Source organism: Rhynchophorus ferrugineus, unplaced genomic scaffold (genome assembly GCF_030347505.1).
Source record: "Rhynchophorus ferrugineus isolate W39M unplaced genomic scaffold, kcgeb_rfMv2 rfM10, whole genome shotgun sequence".
Classification (NCBI taxonomy): Eukaryota; Metazoa; Arthropoda; class Insecta; order Coleoptera; family Curculionidae; genus Rhynchophorus; species Rhynchophorus ferrugineus.
Window position 1 is genome coordinate 6,302,501 of NW_027472589.1, and position 26,891 is coordinate 6,329,391.

At 32.0% G+C, this 26,891-nt stretch overlaps 1 protein-coding gene and 1 long non-coding RNA gene across 3 annotated transcripts; one reads left to right on the forward strand and one right to left on the reverse strand.

The window, feature by feature from the left end:
- Window positions 1–7,518: 7,518 nt before the first annotated feature.
- LOC143203565 (uncharacterized) lies at window positions 7,519–10,488 on the reverse strand. The gene is made up of 2 exons (XR_013007373.1): window positions 9,175–10,488; window positions 7,519–8,661 (listed from the first exon to the last, which is right to left on the reverse strand). It is a non-coding gene; the product is annotated as an uncharacterized LOC143203565 (long non-coding RNA).
- A 6,013-nt stretch (window positions 10,489–16,501) lies between these two features.
- On the forward strand, window positions 16,502–26,541 carry ple (tyrosine hydroxylase ple). Of its 2 annotated transcripts, XM_076415506.1 has the most exons (7): window positions 16,502–16,907; window positions 19,366–19,477; window positions 19,565–19,636; window positions 21,539–22,025; window positions 23,063–23,395; window positions 23,794–23,920; window positions 25,635–26,541. In XM_076415506.1, the coding sequence occupies exons 1-7, from the start codon at window positions 16,839–16,841 to the stop codon at window positions 26,037–26,039; spliced, it is 1,605 nt and encodes a 534-aa protein (XP_076271621.1). In that variant the 5' UTR covers window positions 16,502–16,838; the 3' UTR covers window positions 26,040–26,541. The 2 variants fall into 2 exon arrangements, with proteins under 2 accessions (XP_076271621.1, XP_076271620.1); XM_076415505.1 differs by having other exon boundaries at window positions 16,569–16,907; window positions 19,366–19,636.
- Window positions 26,542–26,891: the final 350 nt, after the last annotated feature.

Sequence of the window (26,891 nt, forward strand, 5' to 3'; positions counted from 1 at the left end):
ATTGTTTTACTCCAAATTTAATGCGTGCAGGCCAAGGGCAGTAATGAATGAACCAAAAATACTGGATCGATTTTAATCATGTTTTCATTGAGTGACATAGGCATATATATTTTATGCCCGTGCAAAGTCGGAGCGGGCCGCTATGTTTTTATATACAACGTTCATATTTTTTCTGTAGTGTATTTAATTTAGTATCAGCATTGCACCCGTGCGAAGCCGGGGCGGGTCGCTAGTTTCTTAATAATCCTAATAACTGACTCTTAATGAAATGATGAATAATTAAATTACAAATAAACATAATCACACCTAAATAAGTTTACAGAACAATTTCTAGTTGATTGTAAAATATGAGATAAACGAACAACAATTATTGTTGTTGCTGACTATAATTTCTTAAACTTTATATATTAGATATATTTTACAAACAAATAAGAAATATATATCAATAAATAAATCAATCAGAGCAATTCATTGTTATTGGTTGTAAACATTTGATATAATTAAACAATTCGTTTTTGATTTTAAGACTACGTTAAAATTTACCAGTGACCGCTACTTGCTGAGTCTAACGTCTCACTACTAACTCTAATATCACAAATAAATTGCACTGAAATAGTTTAAGAACAGAAATTTCTTACCGATCCCAATTCCTTGGATAGTTTACAGGCTGTAGACAAAATATTACACATTACAAAGGTCTTGAGCAAAAAAGCCTTCACCTTTACTAATTTTCTAAAAAATTTGGGTGATGTGAGCGAAAAGGAAGTTGAACGACTTCACCAGGATATTAAAGATATGGCGAAAAGATACCAGAGAAAAGGGAGCGTCTTAATGACAACAGACTACTGTTGAACACTTCAGAGAGATCTTGCAACAAGCGAAAATCTACAAAATGGAATCTCACTGGAGAAAACAAAAGGTTTAAGGGTGTACTAGTGAACGTAGGTTATATAAAAAATATATTAACTGTTACTAGTTTATAAATAAAATAATATCTTCTAACTAATAAGTCTTTAATTTCAATGGTATAAAACAAAACATAAAGAGTGAATAGTATAGGAACCGTTTAATAAGAAAAATGTCTTATTGCCTAATTTCTCAAATAAATAAATATTATAAATAAGACCTAATCAATAAATGACAAAGAACCACATATATGTCGAATTAATCAAAACAAATTCTTTTAGTATATAAATCAACATATATAAATAAGTTAAACAAAGCAACTGATTATTCCAATTTCTTAAAATAATGACACACAATGACATATGTATAATTCAACAGAACCAGATTATTTTTTAATTTTTAGTGAGTTCCTTACTTATTATTTGTCAAGTCGGTTCAATTTTTTTGTTAAAAATATTTTATTTTTCTCTTTTTAGTGTTAGATATTTTCTCAATAAATTACGCAGTTATTTTATTTAATATTACAATGGGTAGGCCAAGTAAAAGTGCAGCCAATATGAGGAAAGATAGAAATAAAGAAACAATGACTGAAAATAGGGAGCGATTCAGACCCCGGGGTCCGCTATATAGCCTAGGTTATTTGACAAATGTTCTAACTAAACGACAATAAAAAGCTATTATCTGTACAGTGAATCGATCCCGCGACATCCGTTTAGGAGCTAAACGCTTTAACCATTACACCATAGAAGCAGTTGTCTACATTATTTCTACGAGGTCTCAAAGGCTATAGTCAGTGCTTAAAAAGCAAACTGAATGGCTTTTACACTGAAGGACTTCAGATTTTCTTTCACATCAGCTCAGAAATAACATTATGCACAAATATCTGATTATATTACATAAAAAATATGTGAAAACTTTGTGCATGTCTTATATATATATATATACATCCTTCTCCTTTTTCGAAGTCGGTTAATAAATTATATAAAGTAATGTAATGCGAATTTTTTAGCTAACAGTCCAATAATTCAACATAAACAAAATCAATTACACTGACGTTCATAGAGCTGATAAATCACAACAAGGCCTTGTCTAAATAAGTAAACAAAAATGAGGAATAAATTAATCAAAATCATATTATTTTGATTCCATTTAATTCGACAATTCAACCTTTCCTGTGTTAGTAAGTCCTGTCCCTTTTTTTATAAATGATAATGATACAAGCTCGCTACTGCTGCTGTTACGTTAGTATGTCTTGTTCTCTTCTACTTTATTAAGTTTTTATTTTGTCTCCTTCCGTTGTCTTAATGTTTTTTTCCTCGAAACTACAATTCTAAATTACCTTCTTTTTTATTCGTTTTAAAAATCTCAAATAGTCCTTGATCTTACTCCGGCAAAAAATGTACAGGTGACAAAATAATCGTATTGCTCACGTCTCACCCTCTAAAACAGATCGCTGCACAGCGCTTTTTGCATCGTGGCGATTTTTTATGTGTAAATAACAAAAAGTGACACTCAAATCGTTACAGTAAAGCGTTCCACGAAATCAAGGTCAGTTATACGCATTTAACGCTTTTGATACGTAGGATAAACGCCGCGCGGTTATTTACAGTAGTAACGATTGTTAAAAATTGGAATAAAAATGGCATTTCAATATTCGATCGCTCTTTCTCGTATTTTTTCTATATCACGAACTCCACTCGCAGTGATACAAGAACCAAGGTTTTTCTTTTGAGAGCGACACCTCAAGCATCAGGGAACCTTCAAGGTTATCTTTGATTTTATTTCGTTTTAATTGCGATAGATCGAGAATATAACGAACAAATTTATTAAAAAATTTCTTGTTATGCTGTCTTGAAAGATACAGGTCCATAAATTAATTTTAAAGGATTTACGACAGATGGTTGTACTGTGTATTAAATCGCATTGGAATCAACTTCATATTTTACTTTTTTTACTTGAATTTCAAGGCTGAAGACCACTGAGTGCTGTGTGAAGCTTAAGACAATCATGCTCCATCGATTTCAACGTTTTAAAAATAGTGCTTTTGACACTGATGACAAATAGTGTCCAGGAGAAGCAAAAAATATTAAAAATACGGATTTGAAGTCATTACTCGATGAAACCATCAATGGGGATCGTTATCAACTTCTTCAGCATGACAACGCTCGACCACATATTGCAAAACCGGTAAAGACATACTTGGAAACGTTAAAACGAGAAGTGCTAACCCACCCGCCGTATTCTCCATGCTTTGCTCCTTCTGATTGTTACCTTTTCCGATGTATGAGTTGTGATGTGTCTCAGATGCGTTTCACTTCTTATCAAGGTAGCAAAAAATGGGTCGGTTCGTGAATAGCTTCAAAAGATTCGAGTTCCTTCCTTCCTCTCGAGTTGTAGTCCGTAAATCGACTGAAAGATGAGAAAAAGTAGAGGACAATACACTTTGAATAAAATACGTTTTACAGATTTTTCACAATAAGTAAGTTACTTATCATTTCATATCATTTGTGCTCTTACATAAAAAGATACTGAAGGAACCGACGTTACCTCAAGATACCGTTACTATAAATGAAACGCGAGCAAAATCAGTTTAAACTACAACTATAAAAGGACTTTTACTGCCTGCTGGCCTGAAAGGATGCATAGCAGTAAAAAAATAAACTAACTGTATATATAAGAGAAATAGACCAAATTGGACAAAACACATAAAAAGCAGACAGAAAAGACTATTTTCACCAAATTTTGAATCAAATAGACATGTTTTGGTACATCGATCAAAAGGCGAACGGTCGTCAGAAACAAGAACTGTGTAGTGTTAAGCATGGTGGTGATAGTGCAGTGAAATCTATCTGAAAATAGTTCAGAAAAAGTTTTGTTTTTCAACAAGACAATTTATCCTAAACATTCATCAAAGTTATGTCAGAGGTTCCCCGAGAAAAAACGGAAGAAAATTTGGAAATAATAAAATTATCTTGAAGAATGGGAAAAAGGGAATCGAAGACACTAGATTCCGAATACTAAAATAAGTTAATAAAATGAGCGAGAAACAAGTAATTAAATAATTGACCTTTCGATGAAACCGAAATCAGCCGATTCATTTGCTTTTTGGACCTATCTTATCATTTCCAAACTTTTAAACATATTAAATCTAAATGGAAGAAGCATGTGAAGAAAATAATATAGAGACGCATTTAATTCTAATCAACAATCAAGTACTAGAACCAATGGGGCTTCATGACATAAAAATGGGAAATCTAAAAGGAGTATGATATATGTAGGAAACCCATCGGCCCTATCTTACCTACACTACACAAGAAGTGGTTTGATTCTGTGTTCTGTTCCGGTGTTATCCAAGAGTTGTATCAATATTGACATGAGAATAGAGTATCTCTGAAGGTCTCGATGTAAGTAATCACTCTCTCTATCTGATAACTGATAACTGAGGAGTTACACAGTTTTTTCATTCTAATAACGTTCTGGTGAAATGTTCGAAGATGAGCATTTAAAAGCTCTGATGATCACTGAAGATCTTAAGGTGAATATTGGAAGAAAAACGCTCGCTACATAAGCGTAATCTACCTAGAAGAAAAATCTACCTCATCGACAAGGTTTACCATGCATTACACCTTCAGATTATTTCTTATTTTGATACAGAATCAAAAATCGTACCATTTATGTGAGATAAAACACATATATAATCAGAAAGAGGGGCAACTAAGGTATATCTAATAAAACAATCGTTTCAAAAGGATTTAATTTAAAGTTCAATTCCGAAAAAATCCTACAAATGTACATTTTATTACACTGTGCATATTTTATTATCTACAATTTTTTAATCTAATTTAAAATAGCTAAATCACTATGCATATACTCTCAATAAACCACATTACGCACAGTAATAAGAATGACGATACAAAAAAGCCACACTAACCATCACATTCCAGACATTTGACATAAAAAAATAACTGGCGATATAAACCACAATTATATAAACGCTATGCCTATTCGAGGAATTAATATCAATCACTAGAGGAGAAGAAAACCCCACAATTTCAACAAAAAATCACCAGTTATTCCAGTAAACCCGACCATCATTTTAATTCAAAAACAAGAATTATTCACATTTCAACTGACAGAAATTCCAAGAAATTGTACCAACAAACAGTATTAATCACAACTAGGAAGTAAATACCCACAATTACGAAATAATATTGGCAATAGCTCCACTATACTTGACATTAAGAACAACATATTACCCAGAGTTACATAACAAAGAAGAATCAACAACATTTCTTCAGAAATGCTTTGAACTGAATATTCACTTAATTTCGCTCTAATTTTCTTTTTGGTCGAACTTGAACCAAACTTATTTAACATTAATAATATTATAATACAGTGTAAAGTTTTCTTTCTTTTCATTATGTTTTATAATTCCATATACGAAACGCTTTTTTAATAAATCCAGAGTTGCCATCATTGAATTTCTTTAGAAAAATGTTATAAATTAGTAGATTCTTAGTTATAATTTGTATATCCAGTAATATTATTTTATTAATTATCGTTATAAAAAATTATATAAAACATATATAAGATCAATTCAATTAGCAATAAAATAAGATACACATATTTAAGACATCTCGTTTAAACACGTCGTAAAAATCATATAATTATTATTACATAATATTATTAAATAATTAAATATACAAATAAAAGCAATATATACCCATTTGCACACCAAAAGTTAACTTAACGTTGATTTCCTTTCTAAACATATACGTAAAACAAATAAAATTAATACAAAACAATATAAAATTAAAGCAATTATCTAAAACAAAAACTACAATGAAATTTGAACTTGTTATTCCATCTTTAAACATCCATCAAAACACTTGTTTTGAGGAATTTAAAATAGAATCATCATCTAGTTAAATAATTTTTTTTTAGTTTTCTTAATAAAAATATAATAATTAAAATTATATAAAAACTATATAGTTACAAAATAATATATATATATATATATATATATATATATATATATATATATATATATATATATATATATATATATTAAGACCTTTTATCTAAAACAAAATGGAAAAGAAGAAAACTTTTTTTGAATATTTTAAAATAAATACGACTAAGTCAGTACTAACAATTTTCATGATTGAATGGTTCGAAATTTAACATTATTACATTAATTATATTTATAAAAATATAGTCAATATATACAATAAATTCACATAACTATAAAAGTAGATAAACACAACGTCCAACAATTATATCCAAATAAAATATTTCCTTAGATAATCTACATTAAATTTTTGTATAAAATTAGTTATATGTTGTATAAATTGTTTAAGCCATTGTTAAAAATCCAGTTAATTAAAATAAATATTCTCCGACGCTGTCAAATAATTCAAAGAAATATCAAAGTTCTTTTAATATATTTATCTTCTATATAATATATATATATATATATATATATATATATATATATATATATATATATATATATATATATTCTCCGACGCTTTAATATAGTTATACACTAAAATTAATGTAATTTCCTTGATTGTTTTTGTAAAATTGTAATAAATTTTAAAGTTATAACATAAAAAATAGATAGAAGTCAAATGGCTACAAGGTAATATGTATTGTCTTACTGTTACATCTTATATTAAATATTAATAGTTAGAACAAAAACTACATTAAAATAATTTAACAAGAACAATTACTTGCTGAGTGCAGTTTCTTAAATAATTTACCTTAGATTTCTGATTAGAGACAGAACAAATTATTATTCATACCATTGTTACCGTTCTAGTTAATTAAAATAATTCACCTCTGACACTATCATCATAAATAAACCTTCATCTATATCAAGTAATAAATGACAAAGAATCACGTGTATGTCAATTTAATCAGAATAAGTTCTTTTAACACGTTTATCACAATTATACACCATTTTCTAATAACGTAAAAAATAGATAGAAATAATTTAAATGTCTACAAAATAATATGTCTTGACATACTATTCCAACTTCACTATATCAAACCTTATTTCGGGATATAAAAAAAAACAAAATCACTACTAAATTTTTAATTATTTGATATTTCTGATACTATTGCTCGACAACATCAATACATCAATATAACTGAAGAGTCTACATTCTCATTCAGGAATATGTAACAAATTTCCTGTAAACAATGGCGAAAAACACTGGGGCATCTAAATAGTTAATTTTTTAAACAAATTTTGTTGCTGATAAAGTAATTACAGAATGTATATATAAAAATTCTACACATGTTTATATAATGGAGATGTGATAGGGAAAAGCCGTGTTTCTAAAAGTTGATGAATGATGATTGAATGATGATTTATATCATTGTTAACGTTCCAGTTAATTAACACTATCATTGTGCATAAATGTTCAGCAATTTTATAGAAATAACTTTTATCAATAATATAAATATCAAGTAATTAATCAAGTAATAAAAATGTTCTAATAATGTAAAAAATAGATAGATAATGGCTACAAAATAATTTTCTGACTTACTATTCCAACTTCACTATATTAAAACTTATCTTGGGATATGAAAAATAAAACAAAATTACTACTAAACTTTTAATTATATCGTATTCCTGACACTATTCCTTGAACTGACATCAATATAACTGAAGATTCTACGTTCTCACTCACAAATATTCAACAAATTTCATATAAACAATAACAAAAAAACACTGATTCACCTAAATAGTTGTAATTTTTGTCGGTGATAAAGTATTTGCGGAATGAATACGTAAAAATTCTGCACATAATTAGATAATGGAGATGTGACAGGGAAAAGCCGTGTTTCTAAAAGCTGATGAATGATGATTGAATAATAATTTATATCAGTGTTAACGTTCTAGTTAATTAACACTATCATTATGCATAAATGTTCAGCAATTTTATAGAAATAACTTTTATCAATAATATAAATATCAAGTATTTAATCAAGTAATAATAATGTTCTAATAATGTAAAAATAGATAGATAATGGCTACAAAATAATTTTCTGACTTACTATTCCAACTTCACTATATTAAAACTTATCTTGGGATATGAAAAATAAAACAAAATTACTACTAAACTTTTAATTATATCGTATTCCTGACACTATTCCTTGAACTGACATCAATATAACTGAAGATTCTACGTTCTCACTCACAAATATTCAACAAATTTCATATAAACAATAACAAAAAAACACTGATTCACCTAAATAGTTGTAATTTTTGTCGGTGATAAAGTATTTGCGGAATGAATACGTAAAAATTCTGCACATAATTAGATAATGGAGATGTGACAGGGAAAAGCCGCATTTCTAATAGCTGATGAATGATGATTGAATAATAATTTATATCAGTGTTAACGTTCTAGTTAATTAACACTATCATTATGCATAAATGTTCAGCAATTTTATAGAAATAACTTTTATCAATAATATAAATATCAAGTAATTAATCAAGTAATAAAAATGTTCTAATAATGTAAAAAATACATAGATAATGGCTACAAAATAATTTTCTGACTTACTATTCCAACTTCACTATATCAAAACTTATCTTGGGATATGAAAAATAAAACAAAATTACTACTAAACTTTTAATTATATCGTATTCCTGACACTATTCCTTGAACTGACATCAATATAACTGAAGATTCTACGTTCTCACTCACAAATATTCAACAAATTTCATATAAACAATAACTAAAAAACACTGATTCACCTAAATAGTTTTAATTTTTGTCGGTGATAAAGTATTTGCGGAATGAATACGTAAAAATTCTGCACATAATTAGATAATGGAGATGTGACAGGGAAAAGCCGCATTTCTAATAGCTGATGAATGATGATTGAATAATAATTTATATCAGTGTTAACGTTCTAGTTAATTAACACTATCATTATGCATAAATGTTCAGCAATTTTATAGAAATAACTTTTATCAATAATATAAATATCAAGTAATTAATCAAGTAATAAAAATGTTCTAATAATGTAAAAAATACATAGATAATGGCTACAAAATAATTTTCTGACTTACTATTCCAACTTCACTATATCAAAACTTATCTTGGGATATGAAAAATAAAACAAAATTACTACTAAACTTTTAATTATATCGTATTCCTGACACTATTCCTTGAACTGACATCAATATAACTGAAGATTCTACGTTCTCACTCACAAATATTCAACAAATTTCATATAAACAATAACAAAAAAACACTGATTCACCTAAATAGTTGTAATTTTTGTCGGTGATAAAGTATTTGCGGAATGAATACGTAAAAATTCTGCACATAATTAGATAATGGAGATGTGACAGGGAAAAGCCGCATTTCTAATAGCTGATGAATGATGATTGAATAATAATTTATATCAGTGTTAACGTTCTAGTTAATTAACACTATCATTATGCATAAATGTTCAGCAATTTTATAGAAATAACTTTTATCAATAATATAAATATCAAGTAATTAATCAAGTAATAAAAATGTTCTAATAATGTAAAAAATACATAGATAATGGCTACAAAATAATTTTCTGACTTACTATTCCAACTTCACTATATCAAAACTTATCTTGGGATATGAAAAATAAAACAAAATTACTACTAAACTTTTAATTATATCGTATTCCTGACACTATTCCTTGAACTGACATCAATATAACTGAAGATTCTACGTTCTCACTCACAAATATTCAACAAATTTCATATAAACAATAACAAAAAAACACTGATTCACCTAAATAGTTGTAATTTTTGTCGGTGATAAAGTATTTGCGGAATGAATACGTAAAAATTCTGCACATAATTAGATAATGGAGATGTGACAGGGAAAAGCCGTGTTTCTAAAAGCTGATGAATGATGATTGAATAATAATTTATATCAGTGTTAACGTTCTAGTTAATTAACACTATCATTATGCATAAATGTTCAGCAATTTTATAGAAATAACTTTTATCAATAATATAAATATCAAGTATTTAATCAAGTAATAATAATGTTCTAATAATGTAAAAATAGATAGATAATGGCTACAAAATAATTTTCTGACTTACTATTCCAACTTCACTATATTAAAACTTATCTTGGGATATGAAAAATAAAACAAAATTACTACTAAACTTTTAATTATATCGTATTCCTGACACTATTCCTTGAACTGACATCAATATAACTGAAGATTCTACGTTCTCACTCACAAATATTCAACAAATTTCATATAAACAATAACTAAAAAACACTGATTCACCTAAATAGTTGTAATTTTTGTCGGTGATAAAGTATTTGCGGAATGAATACGTAAAAATTCTGCACATAATTAGATAATGGAGATGTGACAGGGAAAAGCCGCATTTCTAATAGCTGATGAATGATGATTGAATAATAATTTATATCAGTGTTAACGTTCTAGTTAATTAACACTATCATTATGCATAAATGTTCAGCAATTTTATAGAAATAACTTTTATCAATAATATAAATATCAAGTAATTAATCAAGTAATAAAAATGTTCTAATAATGTAAAAAATACATAGATAATGGCTACAAAATAATTTTCTGACTTACTATTCCAACTTCACTATATCAAAACTTATCTTGGGATATGAAAAATAAAACAAAATTACTACTAAACTTTTAATTATATCGTATTCCTGACACTATTCCTTGAACTGACATCAATATAACTGAAGATTCTACGTTCTCACTCACAAATATTCAACAAATTTCATATAAACAATAACTAAAAAACACTGATTCACCTAAATAGTTGTAATTTTTGTCGGTGATAAAGTATTTGCGGAATGAATACGTAAAAATTCTGCACATAATTAGATAATGGAGATGTGACAGGGAAAAGCCGCATTTCTAATAGCTGATGAACGATGATTGAATAATAATTTATATCAGTGTTAACGTTCTAGTTAATTAACACTATCATTGTGCATAAATGTTCAGCAATTTTATAGAAATAACTTTTATCAATAATATAAATATCAAGTAATTAATCAAGTAATAAAAATGTTCTAATAATGTAAAAAATACATAGATAATGGCTACAAAATAATTTTCTGACTTACTATTCCAACTTCACTATATCAAAACTTATCTTGGGATATGAAAAATAAAACAAAATTACTACTAAACTTTTAATTATATCGTATTCCTGACACTATTCCTTGAACTGACATCAATATAACTGAAGATTCTACGTTCTCACTCACAAATATTCAACAAATTTCATATAAACAATAACTAAAAAACACTGATTCACCTAAATAGTTGTAATTTTTGTCGGTGATAAAGTATTTGCGGAATGAATACGTAAAAATTCTGCACATAATTAGATAATGGAGATGTGACAGGGAAAAGCCGCATTTCTAATAGCTGATGAACGATGATTGAATAATGATTTATATCAGTGTTAACGTTCTAGTTAATTAACACTATCATTGTGCATAAATGTTCAGCAATTTTATAGAAATAACTTTTATCAATAATATAAATATCAAGTAATTAATCAAGTAATAAAAATGTTCTAATAATGTAAAAAATACATAGATAATGGCTACAAAATAATTTTCTGACTTACTATTCCAACTTCACTATATCAAAACTTATCTTGGGATATGAAAAATAAAACAAAATTACTACTAAACTTTTAATTATATCGTATTCCTGACACTATTCCTTGAACTGACATCAATATAACTGAAGATTCTACGTTCTCACTCACAAATATTCAACAAATTTCATATAAACAATAACTAAAAAACACTGATTCACCTAAATAGTTGTAATTTTTGTCGGTGATAAAGTATTTGCGGAATGAATACGTAAAAATTCTGCACATAATTAGATAATGGAGATGTGACAGGGAAAAGCCGCATTTCTAATAGCTGATGAATGATGATTGAATAATAATTTATATCAGTGTTAACGTTCTAGTTAATTAACACTATCATTATGCATAAATGTTCAGCAATTTTATAGAAATAACTTTTATCAATAATATAAATATCAAGTAATTAATCAAGTAATAAAAATGTTCTAATAATGTAAAAAATACATAGATAATGGCTACAAAATAATTTTCTGACTTACTATTCCAACTTCACTATATCAAAACTTATCTTGGGATATGAAAAATAAAACAAAATTACTACTAAACTTTTAATTATATCGTATTCCTGACACTATTCCTTGAACTGACATCAATATAACTGAAGATTCTACGTTCTCACTCACAAATATTCAACAAATTTCATATAAACAATAACAAAAAAACACTGATTCACCTAAATAGTTGTAATTTTTGTCGGTGATAAAGTATTTGCGGAATGAATACGTAAAAATTCTGCACATAATTAGATAATGGAGATGTGACAGGGAAAAGCCGTGTTTCTAAAAGCTGATGAATGATGATTGAATAATAATTTATATCAGTGTTAACGTTCTAGTTAATTAACACTATCATTATGCATAAATGTTCAGCAATTTTATAGAAATAACTTTTATCAATAATATAAATATCAAGTATTTAATCAAGTAATAATAATGTTCTAATAATGTAAAAATAGATAGATAATGGCTACAAAATAATTTTCTGACTTACTATTCCAACTTCACTATATTAAAACTTATCTTGGGATATGAAAAATAAAACAAAATTACTACTAAACTTTTAATTATATCGTATTCCTGACACTATTCCTTGAACTGACATCAATATAACTGAAGATTCTACGTTCTCACTCACAAATATTCAACAAATTTCATATAAACAATAACAAAAAAACACTGATTCACCTAAATAGTTGTAATTTTTGTCGGTGATAAAGTATTTGCGGAATGAATACGTAAAAATTCTGCACATAATTAGATAATGGAGATGTGACAGGGAAAAGCCGCATTTCTAATAGCTGATGAATGATGATTGAATAATAATTTATATCAGTGTTAACGTTCTAGTTAATTAACACTATCATTATGCATAAATGTTCAGCAATTTTATAGAAATAACTTTTATCAATAATATAAATATCAAGTAATTAATCAAGTAATAAAAATGTTCTAATAATGTAAAAAATACATAGATAATGGCTACAAAATAATTTTCTGACTTACTATTCCAACTTCACTATATTAAAACTTATCTTGGGATATGAAAAATAAAACAAAATTACTACTAAACTTTTAATTATATCGTATTCCTGACACTATTCCTTGAACTGACATCAATATAACTGAAGATTCTACGTTCTCACTCACAAATATTCAACAAATTTCATATAAACAATAACTAAAAAACACTGATTCACCTAAATAGTTGTAATTTTTGTCGGTGATAAAGTATTTGCGGAATGAATACGTAAAAATTCTGCACATAATTAGATAATGGAGATGTGACAGGGAAAAGCCGCATTTCTAATAGCTGATGAACGATGATTGAATAATGATTTTTGTTGAATTTCAAACTGCGATTGGATGTTTTGGAAAAAGTACGACCAAACAACCGCGAAATCTAAAGTCGTAAAATCCCAGCTGCGTGTACGCAGAAAAACCGCCGAATTTCCAACGAAATCATGAATAATTTGTCGCCGTTAAACAATGGCCACCTCTCGCAGGACCCGTTCATCATCGAGCGTCGCGCGTGACGTCCACATTAACTGCTGCGGTGACTCCGCCGTCCGCTGTGGCAGCAGCACCCATCAGGCCGTGAAACGTCGGCCGCCATGTCGAGCGGGAATCACAGCATGATGGTAAAACGGAGTCGCGTGCGTCGGCTACCGTTCTTGGAACGGCACGATGGACGGAGAGCGAGCCCAAGCACCCACGATGTCGACCAAATCACGCCGGCCGGAATTATCTCTTCTATTAATAACACTGGACACAAAAAATGATTAAAAACAATGACGGATAGAAATAATAGTCCCATATCAGCTTGGTTTTATAAACAATGGACCAGATGTATATGATCACAGATATTATTGACCAAGACTACACAGAGAAATGAAGTTTAAAAAAAAAAGTTTGCCAGTTGGACGTAGCGCAAGCTTTCGATAAACTTTGGCATAAGAAACTCACGCCTCAATAAAATATTACCCAAGCCATATTGAACTCTTAAAAACTCAGCCAGATGATCTAAAATTAAACAAAAAGAAGCTTACTCAACAATGAAAGAAGCAAAGGCAGGTTTACCGCAAAGCAACGTTTTGTGTCTTGTTCTTTGCCAACTTTATACATGGCACATGCCAAAAATAGACAATGTCTCTATGGCTACATTTGCTGATGGCGTTGCAATTGGATAAGTGAACCAAGAGATGGAGAATAAAAATCAACAAGCGCATATTCAATTAAACTACAACCAAAATATGTCGGTTGTTTAGAAAAAAACTAAATTATCCGCACGTAAGTTGCTGCTGCACAAGCAAGGACTAAAACCCATGTTCTACGAGAGGTAATTTCAACAAAATACAAGTATTTCAGAATAAAGAAGTACCCAGATGTAATAGGAATAATTACTTATTACCATATGTAACTGACTGGGGCGAACAGGGTTGAGTGATCTTATTCCAGATCTAGGATTTATAGGAGAAGATATCAAAACTAATGAAATATATCTAAACTATCAAAAGAAATAAAATGGCTTGATATTCTTAATTATACTGAGAATATTTGGAATGTTATTATATTAACTGGTGTGTTGCGTATACAGTATATTGTATATACAATCTAGAACTATCAGAATTTTTTTCCATCTATCTGACCCACGTGGCTCATTTAATTTACCTAATTATTTATTTGGTATCTTAAAATATGATATTAAAATATCTATCGATAGAGGCTACACCACGATTTTCAACAAGTGGTATCTTGTTGGTTTTTACTGATCTAAAAATCTTAAATCTGCCAAACTTAACCAAAAACAATCATTGGGTCAATAAAGAACGATGACGCTACGATAACGAAAAGCGATTCCAAGCTGGTGATTTTGATGCCAATGACATGGAAAGAAAACCATGAGAGAGAGGGAGAAAACCAACTCGAACTCTCAAAGAACCATTACAGACAAACACTGCCGCTTTTAGACAGCTTAGCAGGTGCTGAACGAAGAGTTTTTATACGATGGGAAAGTATGAGAAACGAGAAAAAGTAGATGTAATGTATTATAAGATGAATTTCCACCGACATCAAGTGAACAAACTAAACTGTAATAGCGAAAACAGACTGAACAAACTCACCAGATATAGCTTCTTGTGACTGCCACTTGTTTAGATTGATGGCTTGGCTGGCAGAGGATTTTAAATTGCTGAAGTATTGCAAAAATGAAGCGGTGATTGGAATGCAACATAGTTTTTCGGACACGCTTTCATAAAAATGGGATAAAGTTTTAGAAAGTCATAGAAAATATTTTTATTAATATATATCGTACCAAGTTTACTCCATAAATACCTTTCTAAAGTGAAACATGATCATAAAACAGAGTAAGCATAATCAGAAATTAGCTTAAACATTGTAGTAAGAAAAAAAATTACTAATATGAACCATTTCAACTATTCAACCGCCATTAGTTTTAAATAATCGTCTTGAAAGGAATTTAAAAACAAAGCAGTAATTTTTTAATTAATCTATAAGAACTGCAACAATCTTCCCATGGACAATAACTATTATTATATGATTTCTGTTATATAATATAACTATCCTGACATGTAGAAAATCGCTTCAGTAAATGATCTGCTATACAACTTATAATCTAAATCTTATTCTAGATACTATTCTCACTTATTTCAGAGTCAATTCTAACTTATTCTAGAGATTATTTAATATCACTCTATGTGTATATTAAACAGTTCCTATGGTAGTTTGCTTTTGAGCCTACGAATCGTGCACATTTAACTGTTTGGCGAGTGTTTTCAGATGCACTAATAGTCTTTCAGAGCACTTCGCACTAACGCTTCGAATTACACTCGTTATGGGTTCTAAGGGAATATCGCGCAGAATCAGTTTGACGATGATTCGCAATACATTATTCTGGAACCTCTGGAGGATATCTATGTTAGATTTGCTAAAAGTACCCCAAGGAGGTCCAAATAGACCCAAGTATTGACTTACACAGCAAAACCTTGTTATCTAATGATAATTTAGATTTACGCCCTATCAGCCAATACTTTTAGTTTAGTTCAAGCCCAAGCTGTTTGCGTTTTGTCACTATATGTTTTTTCCATGCCAAACGTTGATCGAAATGCATTCCCAGATATTTAACGTTGTCTACTTGCGGAAGTTCATGATTATTCAATTTTACTGAGTAACAAGTTCTTCTACAACGGGTGAATATCACATGGAAAACAGTAATTTAAATATTGAAAATGTGTATGAAAAAAATGGAATTTTACGAAAGTAGTTCTTAACATCGACCTGAAAACGTACTCCGGCCTCCGATCGCCCATGATAGGCGCACCCATTAACCGCGAATCTTCTGTAGTGTCAACCGGCAGCTTCTAGACCACGCATTCCGTCTCTTCGAGACAACGCAGGTTCGATCCCCACCAGAAAGGGGGCCAGCTGAGCCCCATAAAAGTCAACTCGGGTGTTGGAGGCACGCATTCAACTGCTACAGGTTCGCAGTGCTTCACGATCACCACTCTGATCGGTCAGAAAAATTCTTTGTAGTCTTCGACAGACGTAGTTCCAACACTATCGTGGTCGAACAGAAAGAGAATTCAAATTTTTTTTTGCTATCTGAGAATTTTTGGACCGTCGCCAGTGTTCGCGTTCATCCAGTGCTCCAGGTGGATTAATTGGAATCGATTTCGATCATTCTCGATTGCTTCTTTTGTCTTCGTTGATAATCACATCGAAAGAAATTAACAATGGCCGCCGTAGCCGCTGCTCAAAAGAACAGGGAAATGTTCGCCATCAAGAAAAGCTACAGCATTGAGGTAAGTACCACTTTACATAAAAAACAATCCTAAATTATTTATTTTCAATAATAAAACAAAAAAATGCCTTCAAATATCTAGAATTTTGTTATTATTTCTTTTAAAATAATTTGAACACCTTGTCTTCTGAATTCTTACCATAATTATAACAAATAAAAGTTTCTTATTGCCTTCAAATATCTAGAATTTTTTTAAAATAATTTTAACACCGTATCTTTTCTTCCGAGTTCTTAACATAATTATAACAAATAAAAGTTTCTAAATATATTTATGAACATATCAACTACTGAAACCAATAACGGTTTATAGTATTACTTAAATTAACAAAATTTTCGAAAAATTCACAGAAACACATTCAATTTACTTATTACAATTTCTAAATAGTATTTCGAGATTGCCAAAGAGCGGACTTGAAGAAAGTCGAACCGTTGCCAAATTAGAAATAAACAAATTGCAATTTTTAATTTTTAACACGATTTTTTTTCCAAAACGAACGACTCGGAAAGCGATTAAATTCGTATTAAAAAAAAAGAAGGCGATCTTAATTAGTGAATAATTAAAATAATTCGATTTTAATGCGCTAGTATTTGTGGCGCGCCGTGCACGGTCCCTTGTGGTTCGTTCGTTGTAACTGGTACCTGATTTCGGTTTGGTACCGATCTCTTTACGTCTGACCTTGTCGCTCTCTGACTGTTTCCGCTTACCCTTTCCAAGGTCATCAAGCCAAGCCCCCTTCATTCTCATTAAGATCGATGCTAATTAGAACGAAACAAAAAAAAAATCCTGGCGTTCGTGTTACTTACACAAATATCATAAATTTGCAATGGAAATCGAGCGATATTATTGGCTGATTAACATCGAGGATACGTAAAGAATAGATGTCGTCGCGGAGACGCAGGAAAGAAATCCGTATTATTGCCAGGGGATAATGATAACGAGCTTAAATTTCAAAGACTGGGTGCCACTAGCCGAGACCAGACATCCGGCAAGAATCGAGAAGCGGAACGGGGGCAATTTCCTCGAAATAAAGAAGTTTTTCGCTCTTTGGTGGTCTCAAAGACAAAGTCTCCCGTTTTCTCAGCCTAATAATGCAATAAATAAAATCGCAGATAGATCCCAACATCACTCGAAGCTTTCAAGCTTAAATAACGAAATCAATACAACTATATTCTCATTAAGATGGCTGCTAATTAGAGCGAAAGAAGAAAAAAATCTGGCGTTCATATCACTTACACAACGATCAGAAATTTGTAATGGAAATACAACGATATTATTGACTGATTAACATCGAGAATTACATAACGAATAGATGTCGTCGCGGAGACGCAGGAAAGAAATCCGTATTATTGCCAGGGGATAATGATAACGAGCTTAAATTTCAAAGACGGGTGACACTAGCCGAGACCAGACATCCGGCAAGAGTCGAGAAGCGGAACGGGAGCAATTTCCTCGAAATAAAGAAGTTTTTCGCTCTTTGGTGGTCTCAAAGACAAAGTCTCCCGTTTTCTCAGCCTAATGATGCAATAAATAAAATCGCAGATAGATCCCAACATCACTCGAAGCTTTTAAGCTTAAATAACGGAATGAATACAACTATATTCTCATTAAGATCGCTACTAATTAGAACGAAAGAAGAAAAAAAATCTGGCGTTCATATCACTTACACAACGAACAGAAATTTGTAATGGAAATAGAAGGATATTATTGGCTGATTAACATCGAGAATTACATAACGGATGGATGTCGTCGCGGAGACGCAGGAAAGAAATCCGTATTATTGCCAGGGGATAATGATAACGAGCTTAAATTTCAAAAACGGGTGCCACTAGCCGAGACCAGACATCCGGCAAGAGTCGAGAAGCGGAACGGGGGCAATTTCCTCGAAATAAAGAAGTTTTTCGCTCTTTGGTGGTCTCAAAGACAAAGTCTCCCGTTTTCTCAGCCTAATGATGCAATAAATAAAATCGCAGATAGATCCCAACATCACTAGAAGCTTTTAAGCTTAAATAACGAAATCAATACAACTATATTCTCATTAACATCGCTGCTAATTAGAGCGAAAGAAGAAAAAATCCTGGCGTTCGTATCACTTACACAACGATCAGAAATTTGTAATGGAAATGATTAACATCGAGGATTACGTAACGAATAGATGTCGTCGCGGAGACGCAGGAAAGAAATCCGTATTGTTGCCAGAGGATAATGATAACGAGCTTGAAATTTTAAAGACGGAGTGCCACTAGAATCCGGCAAGAATCGAGAAGCTGAACGAGGGCAATTTCCTCGAAATAATGAAGTTGTTCGCTCTTTGGTCGACTCAAAGACACAGTCTCCGTTTTCTCAGCCTAATAATTCAATAACTACAATCGCGAATAGATCCCAACATCACCCAAATCTTTCAAGCTTAAATTACGAAATCAGTACAACTATACTACCATTATTATCATTTTTTTCACAGAATGGATACCCAGCGAGGCGTAGATCTCTCGTAGATGATGCCCGATTCGAAACTCTGGTCGTGAAGCAGACGAAACAATCTGTGTTGGATGAAGCCCGTCAAAGAGCTAATGGTAAGGCATTATTGATGTTCAAGCATGAGCAGTTTTTGTCCTCTTTTTTTTTCGTTTTGCATGATTCTTTTTGTTTGTTTACCGTAGACTCTAGCGTAGATCCCGAATATGATAATGAACAATGCAACCAAAAAACCGAGGAATCTAACAACAAAGACGGTAAATATCTTATTCCTTATTTTCCCTATATAAAGTGCAGTAACATAAAGCGTAATAACAAGGCTCAAGCGGTAATAAATCTCGAGAGGACGTGGTAAAATAATAAAAGGACAGCGGCACTTGACGTCTCAACGACTGTGCACTCTCACGTCGCCATCATTCACGGTTTTAAGACGCAAATCCAAAAATTATAACCACCAAAGTGGAAACGTATAAATTCTTTTCCGCGCTGGCCTTTTTTCCGCGTCAAATGGAGGGTGAAAATTGACTTCCACTATTATAACGGATTTTCCACGGCCTGGCTCTCTTCAGGCTGAGTGTTCAATTATAACGTTGCCGTAGTTCTAATTTTCGCACAAAGGGAAAACGGTGTCTTACAAAAAAAGGATATGAAACGGTACCACTTAAAATCGAGGATCAAATTAAAGGAAAAAAAAACTGTGATGATCAAAATTCGTGAAAACATTAATAGATCTGGAAAAAATATTGGTTTTAATAAAATGTTATGATTTGGATATTGTTAAAAACGTATTTCGCATCTGAAGATATTTTAAGCAAACTGCATTTATAGTGTTGCTGTTTAATAACAACTAAAAAAAAAGAATAAACCAAAAAAATACTCAAATTAATTTTTAAAATTGCTTTGGTTTAATATATCTAATATTCTCAGCAAATCTGGAAAAAAGTATTGATTATATATCAGAAAGAATTACAAAACATTGTTCTTTTTCTCATGAAAATAACGTAACCTATTGCTTTATATCAATATTATTTAATATTCAATCTGAAACATAAAGCGATTAAAATATATATTGCTTCGTTTTTAAGATTTAAAATTGAATAACATCAACAATATATTACAATAAGTATAAAATCTGATGACGTTGGTTAAATATATCAAAAATTATCAATATAAACGATATTTTAAACAATATATTGGAAATTCTTATCGATATATATATATATAAACAGTAGATTTAACTACATACATTTAACTATGATATTTTGAATACGAACGAAATTAATTATATTTCCCGATATATTTTTAAATTTTCTTTACGATGATTATTCGACTTTTTAGTAAGAATTTTCTACGGCTTCATCTATGATTGCTGGATATATAAAAACATCTACAATAACCATTAGTTTATTTGAATTGTCTTTAAAATTATTGTTTTTTTTTTAATTCAGCTTCACAAGCAATGATATTTATTGAGAGAAGCTTCTACGACTTCTTCAATGATTCCTCGAAAATAATTATTATTTTCTTTGGATTGTCTCTTGACAAATATTTTTAATTTAATTTCCGAACCCAAGATTGTCCGAAGATATTTATAGCAAGTGATTGTTTAAAGTAGAGCTAATTAATTTTCTTTCCTTAGTATATACGTTTTTAATTGAGCTTCCGGAACCATAATATTGAACTATCATAAGAGAACGTAGATTTTGCTCTATAGGAGTATTTTGATACCGATAAATACACGTTGGTCTTTTTTTATGGTACTGGATATTTGGAAAATGATGTTTTTAAGACATACTTTTTGATATTTTGTAAGAAAACTTAATTAAAAGTTAATTATTCAATAACAAACAACTTTAATTATGCTTGGAACGAGAACTATCGACATACCAAACTTACGACATCGCTATTTATTTAATAACGACTAAAATATCCGCAATTCTATTTTGTTTTCACTGAAAATTGTTTATCTAAACCTAACAGGAATTGTTTGAATTTTAAACGAGTATTTGGTTCTGTTCGCTAATCATAATAACCACGACATAACTTACACGAAGGTCGCGTGTCTCGGTCTGATAATTCGCCCGGCTTGAGTCTATTAATAGCCGCTCGTTCGCTGCACATTACCCTAACGACCAACTAAAAACCGCCCGTTCCTCTAGACTCCGGCCTGACCGAAGAAGAAATCGTGCTGGCCAACGCCATCACCGAGGACCCCGAGTCCGAGAAGATCGTCCAGAGGGCCGCCTTGGTCCTCCGACTCCGCGAAGGCATGAGCTCCCTCTCCAGAGTGTTGAAGCTGATCGAGAAGTACCAGGGGGTCGTCGTACACTTGGAGACTCGCCCCAACATCAGCGAGAACGGTCAGCTGGACGCCCTGATCAAGATCGACATGTCTCGGATCAATATGCTGCAACTGTTGAAGAACTTGAGACAGTCGCAGACTCTGGAACACACTACCTTGATCGGCGAGGATAATATCTCCGCCAAGAACCCCTGGTTCCCGAGACACGCCAGCGAGTTGGACAACTGCAATCATTTGATGACCAAGTACGAACCGGATCTCGACATGAACCATCCTGGATTCGCCGATAAAGTTTACAGGGAGAGGCGTAAGGAAATTGCCGAGATTGCCTTCGCCTATAAATAGTAAGTCACCCTTGTCTTGGGATTATTTTATAGGGATATTCTAGCATAGAGGCATGAAAATTAGGTATTTTTACACAAATGAAATTAAAATTGAATGTAAAGAATCCATAATAAAAAAAATAAGAAATTATTAAATAAGCTACAAGCTGATGAAACTGAAACAAAGAAACTTCTTAATCTAGAGAAGGGTTGTTATTGTACAAAAGTCGAACAATTATTTATGCCAAATTACGAGACATTATTTACCATTCTTTTGACATTTTCAAACTCTTAAAATAGTAAATATTCAAATTCTATTATAGTTCTACTTTGATACAATGGAAGAATCTATAGAGAATTCTCACACAAAATTTTAAATAAAATGGTTTAGGGGAAATTGAGATATCATGTCAAGGGCCTCGAAAAAAGTAGTTTCCAGACACGATTGACACGACTGCTTGCAAGCTTCTTAGTAATCTGACACCAAAAACTAAGAAAATTCTTAATCTAGAGAACGGCTGCCAACGTACAAAAGTCAAACAATTTTTTTTGCCAAATTTCGAGACATTTCTTACCATTCTTTTGACATTTTCGAATTCCTTTAAAATAGTATATATTCAAATTTTATTATAGTTTCTAGACTTTTTAAATTTCTAGACTTCTTCTAGACCTATTCTAGACCGCTAGACCTCTTAACAGAATATTTTTAAAATATAAAACTTTGGAAATATAAAAATACATTCATTTTCTCAAATTTCTAGACTAGTGTGTAGAAGATAATTACGGCCAATTTAAATGCCGCGTCATTAAGTCAGTTATATCTTCGAAAGTAATTTGAATTTAGAAAAGTTTTCTTAAGAGCATATTCTTAGAAGATTAAACTTTGAATTTGTGAAACAAAAAAATATTTTTTTTAAATTTCAGCTTAGGGTTAGTTACAAGCTGGTTTCAGAATATTTTTAAAATTTTAATCGCTACGAGAGCTGCATCTTCGAAAATAATTTAAATTTTGAAAAATCCTCTTAACTTAGAATAAACGATTTATCAACAATTTTCAGTGGAGACCCAGTCCCATACATCGAATACACCGAAGTCGAGAACAAGACCTGGAAGTCCGTCTTCAACACCGTCAAGGAACTGACCGTGAAACACGCCTGCGTCGAACATCGTCGCGCCTTCAAACTGCTCCAAGACGAAGGGCTCTTCGTCGAGGACAAGATCCCGCAGCTCGGCGAGATGTCCAAGTTCATGCAGAAATACACCGGCTTCACCCTGAGACCCGCCGCCGGTCTCCTCACCTCCAGGGACTTCCTCGCCTCCCTCGCCTTCAGGATCTTCCAAAGCACCCAGTACATTCGTCACATAAACTCCCCCTTCCACACCCCGGAACCGTAAGTACCGAGTTTTTCTTTTTTTTTCGAATTTTCTCGTTCGGTATGGAAGAACCGACGGATGTTAACTCGGTTATCGCTCGGTAATGGAGAGCCGAAGTTGCCGGCGTCGTTTCGGGCATGTAAAGGCGTGAAACGATCAAAGACCCGGGCGCTAATTGCATTTTCGGTCCATTATCTGTTCGGAGATCCGTGTAATTGCCATTAGATGTCGCCGGAGTCGCGGGCGAGAGCCTCTCGCCAATTTCGAAACTAGCCGGCTTTGGATGCGAACGGAATAATTGGGGAAAAAATCCGCTCTCCTCTCCGGGAAACTGTAATCGGTTTAACGTCCCTGGCGGATTTTTCATCCGATTTTTAATTTTTTTTAATTCTAACGACGATATTGCCTGTTTCAGCGACGCGATCCACGAGATCCTCGGTCACATGCCACTCTTGGCCGATCCCAGCTTCGCTCAGTTCTCCCAGGAGATCGGCCTGGCCTCCCTCGGGGCCTCCGATGAGGAAATCGAAAAGCTCAGTACCGTAAGTATTTAACGGACGATAAACCGACCATTAGAACGTATTAAAAACCTATCAAGTCACCATATTGATAACCCTCATAAAGAAACGTTATATAATCGTTAAAAGCGCTTTCAAGTTACGGGAAATCGTTAGCTGTTAAGCGTTCGGCTTTTCACCCTGAAAAAAATCCGAACGCCGCTTCCTAACGTTCCTATATGGACGCGGAAAATGTGTCTATTGTGCCGCGTCGCGGAAATCCCCGACGACCCGCCTATATTCGAGCGATATTAAGTCCGGTCGATATGACGGATACGTGAACTGAAACCGAGGCGGTTCGCCGTGGCCGATTTCGTCCTGGTGCACGTCGTCGGTGACGGGATTGCATTCAGATGCATCGTACCAAAACCACAGGTACACCTTTACATAACTGATACCGTGCCATGGTCAAGAATGGACACGCGTGACCAGTCTTAGCCATCGAGAAACCCATGAAATGCGTACATGGCCGGCGTTGCGTCACACTTATCTAGGTCTGGTGATTTATCTAAATCAAAAGCGACGATTTCAGGTCTGCTAATTTTGTTATGTCTGTTGAGATCAATCAAAAAACGTCAATTTGTTCGACATTAGTTGGACATACTATAAATCCATTGACGTCAGCTTAATAATGACCACAAAAATCAGTTCAAATCTCTCGGTGTCGACCGGCAAGTTCTTCCTATCTTAGTTTCGAAAAAAAAACGCCTTTACTATTAATTTTCGTTTACTTCACGAACTTCTCACTCAAGATGAAAATGGCTTTCATCTTAATTAAGTATAGTTAGGAGCTTCTCATTATTTCCCAACTTTAAAGGGGTTTGCCAATGAGGATATCTGCTGTGTTGCTGTGACACCTAAATAACATAAACTTCTTACGTCCATACATATACTGTAACTAATTGCGTTCATTTTATTTATAATGACTCCATTTGACGCCAAAGGTCTTTCTCTTCATATTGGAATTTGTTCTTCGTACGCAATCAAGGCTATTGTTTTGATATGATACAATATATATATATATATATATATATATATATATATATATATATATATATATATATATAGATAGATAGATAGATAGATAGATTTTTGAAACTTCAAGATGAACAATCTAAAAATAGAAAGAATGTTCCTGAAAAAATTATTTCTTTATTAATTCTTTTAACAATATTATTGCTGCAATTATCGACTTATTTGATATGCATATGATGTCATGATGTTATATGAATCTGTTGATGCAGTTTGATTTTAAGGGATTCTTCTAATCTAGGGGATTAAAATTTTCAGTATTTTGTATCCAAGATTGGTCAGAAAATGTTTCTATTTGTTTCTTACGACATATAAAAATAAAAATTGAACTGTGAACTGGTAAACTTCATTAATTATTAGGTGATTAACGTGATTTCAACCCTTCTGGTCAACATAAATGAAATTTTAAAACATATTCCAGTTAATGGGAATCTAATCATATTCTTCATCAAAGTAAAGATGGATTTTTAAATATTCTAGACAGCAAACCCAAAATTCTCTCCTAATGTTAATAATTTTGGTAACGTTTTCAACCTAACGCCAATATCGAACGCCAATGAAGCCCTTGAAAGCACTTTCTTATCAATTTATTAACGTATACAACAAAGTGATGAATATATGAATATTGTGATTATTGTACTAACGTAACGAAATATTTTTATTGCAGATCTACTGGTTTACTGTGGAATTCGGTCTCTGCAAGGAAGCTGGAGAGACCAAAGTATACGGAGCCGGTCTCCTATCGGCCTACGGGGAATTGTTGCACGCCCTGTCCGACAAACCCGAACACAGACCATTCCAGCCGGAAAGCACCGCCGTCCAACCCTACCAGGACCAAGAGTACCAGCCCGTCTACTTCGTGGCCGAGAGCATCGAAGACATGAAGGACAAATTCAGGAGATGGGTCAGCCAGATGTCCAGACCGTTCGAGGTGCGATTCAACCCGCACACCCAGAGGGTGGAGGTGCTCGACACCGTCGAGAAACTGGAGAGCCTCGTGCACCAGCTCAACACAGAGGTCCTCCACCTCTCCAACGCCATCAACAAAATGAAGGCCCCCAGTCTGTGCTAAATCGACGTCGTCTCGATGCCGATGACGCTCTCTAGTTAGGTTGTGTTGTTATTCAGAAATATTTTTGTTTTTTTTTTTCTCGTGTAATATATGCATTATTTATATAAAGAAACCTGTAGCTAGTAGTAAAAAGTAAGTATTATTTTTGTAGGTGTTAAGTGCGGGGCTAAGTATCCGCGGAGCTTATTTTGTGATGATGTTGTCTTTTAAGAAATTATTTTTAAAAAGACAAGCGGCTGGGATAGCACGGGACGTTTCCGTAGACCCGTAGTTCCTCCATTATCAATGCATGCGACTAGTAATTATGCAATAGAATGCGAAATTGTGTTCGTTTTATTGTTTCATCGAAGGTCTACGGATTATCTCGTGTATTACAGCCGATGTTTACGTATATTTATGTAATTTATGTAGTAGTTATCGCACCTAAGCTATTAATGTATATAGCGCATACTATTGTGACTTAATATGTAGACAAATGAATATACGTGCATTCAAAATATAATGTTTTAGTTTTATTTTTAATTTCCATTCTTTAGAAACACCAACACTTACAAAAATCACCTTTTTCCAATCATTATAGTTAACCTTACTTAACTAAATATTTATTCATAAGCAATTTCTAAAATATAAATTTATGGTAACAGATATTGCAATAATCAAAACATTTTTTAAACTAATGGATTTCAAATAATATTAATAAATACAATTCATAGGACTCAATCAAAAACTAACAATTATATACTAACTACAAAAAAATATCTATAAATAAACCATATGTTATGTTATGTTCAAGTACCGATGAGTTCACAAGTAATAAAAAAATAAAATAACAAGTAAAATATTAACAAATTA

What these genes read in the sequence shown, in the direction of transcription:
- ple (XM_076415505.1), top strand. Translation starts at nt 16,839, where the DNA reads ATGGCCGCCGTAGCCGCTGCTCAAAAGAACAGGGAAATGTTCGCCATC. An exon ending in CCCTTCCACACCCCGGAACC is followed by an intron (nt 23,396 to 23,793) that starts GTAAGTACCGAG and finishes TGCCTGTTTCAG; the next exon opens with CGACGCGATCCACGAGATCC. An exon ending in AAATCGAAAAGCTCAGTACC is followed by an intron (nt 23,921 to 25,634) that starts GTAAGTATTTAA and finishes TTTTTATTGCAG; the next exon opens with ATCTACTGGTTTACTGTGGA.